General features: G+C 38.2%; 2 protein-coding genes across 2 annotated transcripts; both read left to right on the forward strand.

Annotated features, from left to right (window-relative positions):
• The first annotated feature begins 321 nt into the window (after window positions 1-321).
• On the forward strand, window positions 322-1,172 carry LOC127094532 (probable sarcosine oxidase). Its single transcript, XM_051033356.1, has 2 exons — window positions 322-402; window positions 597-1,172. The coding sequence occupies exons 1-2, from the start codon at window positions 322-324 to the stop codon at window positions 1,155-1,157; spliced, it is 642 nt and encodes a 213-aa protein (XP_050889313.1). The 3' UTR covers window positions 1,158-1,172.
• Window positions 1,173-2,456: 1,284 nt separating this feature from the next.
• Window positions 2,457-3,866, forward strand: LOC127092141 (glucan endo-1,3-beta-glucosidase). The gene is made up of 3 exons (XM_051030946.1): window positions 2,457-3,135; window positions 3,223-3,523; window positions 3,635-3,866. The coding sequence occupies exons 1-3, from the start codon at window positions 2,686-2,688 to the stop codon at window positions 3,655-3,657; spliced, it is 774 nt and encodes a 257-aa protein (XP_050886903.1). The 5' UTR covers window positions 2,457-2,685; the 3' UTR covers window positions 3,658-3,866.
• Window positions 3,867-5,274: the final 1,408 nt, after the last annotated feature.

Here is a 5,274-nt window from a genome sequence, read left to right on the forward strand (position 1 = left end):
TTTCTATTCTCGAAATCGGAAACAAAAAAAGTAAGATCGTTGACTAACGATTTTCTGCATTTGTCAAATATTTGTTGTTAGGGTTTGAATCTAAAAGGTAATCGTTGTTAAACCAAGGTTTGAGTCTGAGAAATTTTTCTGCTATGGTATTTGAAGTTCTAGGGTTTGAAATCGTGATTTGGAATTAGGTTATTGATTTTGAATTTTCAGAGGAAAATATTGTTCTATTTGTGTATTTCTTGGCTCTTGAAGTCTGTGTGGTGTTGGATTTTGCATTTGGTATTTTTGGCTGAAAAAGTATGCAACATCTGTCAACAAAACATGATTCCTGGTAAAGATGTAGCAACATTTTTTAATTTGAGGACTGGAAGAGTAGCTTGCTGCAGCCGGAATCCAACTGGGGTAAAATCATTTCATTAATGCTCTGATCTTGTTTTGCTATATATTTGTTAGTAATAAATCAAGCATGTGTAGAAACTTAACATATTAAAAGTTGAAACTGCATTTTATTCACAATACATCTATTTAACTTTGGAAAAGAGTTAGATTCAATTTTCAATTATCAAAACAGAAGTTATATTTGGTTTTATACGCAGGCGTTTCATGCAGCCTCTGAAAAGATTACCGGTGTTCAACTTCCGATTCAGCCTCTGGAAACTCTTGTTTGTTATTGGAGGATAAAGGAAGGATATGAAGGGAAATTGTCAATTTGGGGCGAGTTTCCGACGTTTGCTAGCTTGGGTAGGGTTTGTTTGTATGGATCTCCGAGTTTGGAGTATCCGGGTTTGATTAAAGTGGCGGTTCATAGCGGTAACCCGTGTGATCCGGATAAGAGACCGTGGGGTTCTGGTGTGATGATGGATGAGATGAAAGAGTGGATTGAAGGGAGATTTTGTGGGTTGGTTGATTCAACCGAGCCTGTGATGAAACAGTCTTGTATGTATTCAATGACACCGGATGAGGATTTTGTGATTGATTTCTTGGGTGGTGAGTTTGGGAAGAATGTGGTTTTGGGTGCAGGGTTTTCGGGTCACGGGTTTAAGATGGCTCCGGTTATTGGGAAGATATTGACTGAGCTTGCGGTGGATGGGCAAACTAATGAAGTTGATTTGAAGCATTTTAGGATTGGAAGATTCAATGCGAGTTCCAAGCTTTAGGTAACTTTCTTGTCGTTGAATTTTGTTATTGAAATTTAAGATTATGTTTTTGGTAGCGGATTGCAATTGGAGTCTGCATATGTATTATTGTATTAATGAAAATTTGAATGCTCTCTTGAAATCATGCTGGTAGTAACTCGCAATTGAATTAAAAGTTTTAGGGATTATGAAGAATACAATAAGTTCTCACAGGTAGCATAGTTTTTAAGGAATATGTAACTAAATTATCTGTTGAATTCCTTGCTATTTGAGGTGTTTCTTGTTCCAAGCTGATGAGGGCTTGTATGAGTATGGAAGTTTGAAAGTTTTTTCACGAATTGCATTAGATTTAAGAGTTTTTTTGACGTAATAATCGTTATGGATTGAACCAAGATCGTAACGCATCTCCCATAAAACCTACAACTTACTGAAATTTATAAATGCCGCCCCTTATGCCATGCTATAGTTATACTTTTAAGGGAGGTAGGAGAAGATAATATTCTTTTGTAAGCCTGGCAACAGGTTGTAACGGTGCTTGAAATACTTATATCAGTTTTGGTCACGACGACTCTTTTGCTCCGGCTCCGGCGACTATGACGGCTAGAAAACGTTGTAGCTTCGACTCAGGTACACATTCTCCTTTCCTTTGCTTGCTTCTTCTTTCTGTTCTATTATAATCTTCCTCCGTCGCAATTCCATTTCTGTTTACTCTGCTCTTCTACTTTCCTTCATCTTCCTCTAATCTTTTTCCTTCTGAATCGTGTTGCATTGCAGTTGTGAAATTGCAAAATGATCATGAGGTTCGGAAGTGAAGACTGGTTGATTTGTGATTAGGCTCTGCGTGCGTGAAGAATGAATGAAGGGAGCTTTCTGATGTAGAATGGAGGATTGGTGCAGAACTGTGGAAAACTGATGTAGAAGTAGAGGTTGAAGAAGACTTGTTGCAGATTAATCAAGAAACTGAGAGGGTGAAGATCGAATGATTGGAGATGGAGATTGAAGAGTGAAAAATGCAGAATTTTCTTCCTCCTATGAATGCTTCAATTATGGAATTCATCTAAAGTTCACATTAAATTCAGAGTTAGTTAGAAAGTTGGTTTGAGTTAGTTGAGATTTCTGTTAGATTTCAATTAAATCAATTTCAGTTAGAAACCTTTTATGTTAGTTAGATTAGGTGTGAGTTAATGTTAGTTATTCTAACTGTTATGACTGGCTATCCTAGATGACTAATCAATTGAAGTTATATGGCTATTGGAAGTAGCAGACTGCTGAACAGGTTTCATTCAAATGCAGGTCATGGTTGGATTGAAGTTATATGGAATGGCTATTTGTGGATTGAAGACGACCTGTTAGTGCAAGTTCTACTGCTGTTTGTATTGTACGATGCAAGTCTGGTTTTGCCTTGGACCATGCTGCAGAATTTTTGGTAGTTGACTAGATGATATGGAACTGATTTGGCATTCTGTTAACAGTTTGTGAGCAAACGTTGATTTGTCTTTTCTACTTAATATGGTACTCATGACATTGTCACTTCGAGTCAAAGTTTACAATGACTTTAACCTGTTGGTATCTCTTTGGAAGCTTTATTCATCTGTCTTACTTTGCATTGTTCAGACCAAACCGTGGCTTATTCGACAGGAACACAAAACTACTATACACAAACCAATTCGACGCTTTAATGGACGCGGTTCATTCGGCAATGAAGGCTCTTGGATATGGTGATGTTGATATCGCTGTTGGTGAAACGGGTTGGCCTTCTGTTTGTGATGGTTGGGATGCTTGTAGTGTGGCTAATGCTCAGAGTTATAATGGTCAGTTGATTAGGCATTTGGCGGAAGGGAAAGGGACACCATTAATGCCGAATAGACGGTTTGAGACTTTTATTTTTGCGTTGTTTAATGAGAATCAGAAACCTGGTCCTATTGCTGAACGTAATTGGGGACTCTTTCAACCTGATTTCTCTTCGGTTTATGATGCTGGAATCCTGCGTAACGGACAGGTTTTGTTCTTTTTTCTCTTTTATTTATGATGCTGGAATCTTGCGAAATATTGTTAACAGTGTTTTGATTTTGAATGAATAATGCAGAAACCAGTAGCACCGGTAAAAGGAGGAGGAAAAACGCCAACGCCGCGTCCGGTAGTTGGAGGGCAGAAATGGTGTGTGCCAAAGGCGGATGCGAGCCCTGGAGCATTACAAGCGAATATAAACTATGTTTGCAGCCAAGGAATTGATTGCAAGCCGATCCAACCGGGAGGAGTTTGTTATGCTGCCAACAATGTTAAGGCAATTGCCACTTATGCGATGAATGCTTACTATCAGGCTAATGGAAAACATGATTACAATTGCGACTTCTCGCATTCCGGTGTTACTACTTCAGTTAATCCAAGTGAGTAACAACAATCAATGAATGCCCTACTCTTTTTATGTTCTTTAACATTGATCATTACAATGTACTAGTATGCTTATAAATATGTGTTTTGTTTTTGTTATTTTGCAGGTCATGATAATTGTAGAATCTGAGGATGTTTGGAGATAGAAAAAGGCCGTTGGTATTGGCATTGGCATAGGCATATTAGAGGGAAAATGCAGTTGATGTGGCTTTGAGTTAGTAGTGACTATGCATTCATGTACTTGGTTATTTAGTTTGTATATTATATTATGGAAAATTGATGTTAACGTTGGCATGACATTTCATGCTTTGATTAAATATATGTTATGTGTTTCGGTGATTCCTGATTTCAAAAGCATTTGATGCTTCCATTTTGTTAAAATCAATATTTTTATGAATTCAATTGAAATGCATTCACGGACACTTAAGTATAATCATTGATTGTATTTACCTAATTTTATTTTAAAAATTGCATTGCAGCTTGAGAATGTATAATAACCTAGTGGAGAGATGCTTTCAAGATTGTGTTGATACGTTTAAGCATAAATCCCTGCAAAAGCAGGAGGAAACCTGTGTTCGAAGATGTGCAGAAAAGTTTCTAAAGCACTCTATGCGGGTTGGCATGAGGTTGGCATGAACGTGGTTTAAAACAAAAGCTTCAAAAATTTTCAAAAACATTTTTTCTAAACCTGGAAAAAATGTGGTTTAAAACAAAAGCTTCAAAAATTTTCGTATACCTTAGACAGCGCTTTTGTAAAAAGCGCTGTCTAAGGGGGGGATTAGAAAGCGCTTTAGGCAAAAGCGCTGTCTAAGGGGGGGCTTAGACAGCGCTTTTTGAAAAGCGCTGTCTAAGGTATACCTAAAAAAATTAAAATAGGAGGGTCTTAGAAAGCGCTTTTGGCCAAAGAGCTGTCTAAGGGGGTGGGGCTTAGACAGCGCTTTTCAAAAGCGCTGTCTAAGGTATACCTAAAAAATTTAAAATAAGAGGGTCTTATAAAGCGCTTTTGGCCAAAGCGCTGTCTAAGGGGGGGGGGGGGCTTAGACAGCGCTTTTAAGATTTAAAAAAGCGCTGTCTAAACCTTTAGCAGCGGAGGTTTAGACAGCGCTTTAAAGCGCTGTCTAAGGCTAAAAAAAGCGCTGTCTAAGGTCTTGTTTGTTGTAGTGGTGAGGGTCCAGAAATAGGGACCTTATTCCACTTTACTGACTCTATACAGAGATCTTGGGTACTTGTTCAAGAGCATCAGCACGTAGTGCGAGCATAATGAACGACTCACTGAATAATAGGGGATTGATTGCTAATCCCTTCTATCTGTCAATTGCCTCTTCACTTAGGAGAACTTAACAAGTAACATGCCTCAACAAGGATGTCTTTAGCACAAATGTAAACATACACAATCATGGCCTCTTAAGCAGGACTTCAGCCAAATGCCTGCCAAAAAGGTGGCAGGACTTCCAGACTACATGGAGAAAGAAGGCTAAGCTACCTCAGTGGTGTATCAACCACACTCCAAAGCAAAGCAAAAGCAAGAGCTAAAAGCGAATAATGTACCTGTACAAAAGCCAAACAGTCAATATCTCAGACAGAAAAACCAACAGACAACAGAGTGGAATTTCCCATTATCTACACAATGCAAGTCACAAATGCAATCACTCAAGTGAGTTCATCACATCAATGGACCTACAACACAACAAGATTTAGTAATCAAAGCAACTTGCATCTCAAGTAATGAGATCACATCAACCATTAG

This window comes from Lathyrus oleraceus, chromosome 6 (genome assembly GCF_024323335.1).
Source record: "Lathyrus oleraceus cultivar Zhongwan6 chromosome 6, CAAS_Psat_ZW6_1.0, whole genome shotgun sequence".
Taxonomy (NCBI): domain Eukaryota; kingdom Viridiplantae; phylum Streptophyta; class Magnoliopsida; order Fabales; family Fabaceae; genus Lathyrus; species Lathyrus oleraceus.

Coding starts and splice junctions, on each gene's coding strand:
- LOC127094532 (XM_051033356.1), top strand. CDS start 322: ATGATTCCTGGTAAAGATGTAGCAACATTTTTTAATTTGAGGACTGGA. Junction 403..596: donor GCAGCCGGAATCCAACTGGG/GTAAAATCATTT, acceptor TTTTATACGCAG/GCGTTTCATGCAGCCTCTGA.
- LOC127092141 (XM_051030946.1), top strand. CDS start 2,686: ATGACTTTAACCTGTTGGTATCTCTTTGGAAGCTTTATTCATCTGTCT. Junction 3,136..3,222: donor GAATCCTGCGTAACGGACAG/GTTTTGTTCTTT, acceptor TGAATAATGCAG/AAACCAGTAGCACCGGTAAA. Junction 3,524..3,634: donor TACTACTTCAGTTAATCCAA/GTGAGTAACAAC, acceptor GTTATTTTGCAG/GTCATGATAATTGTAGAATC.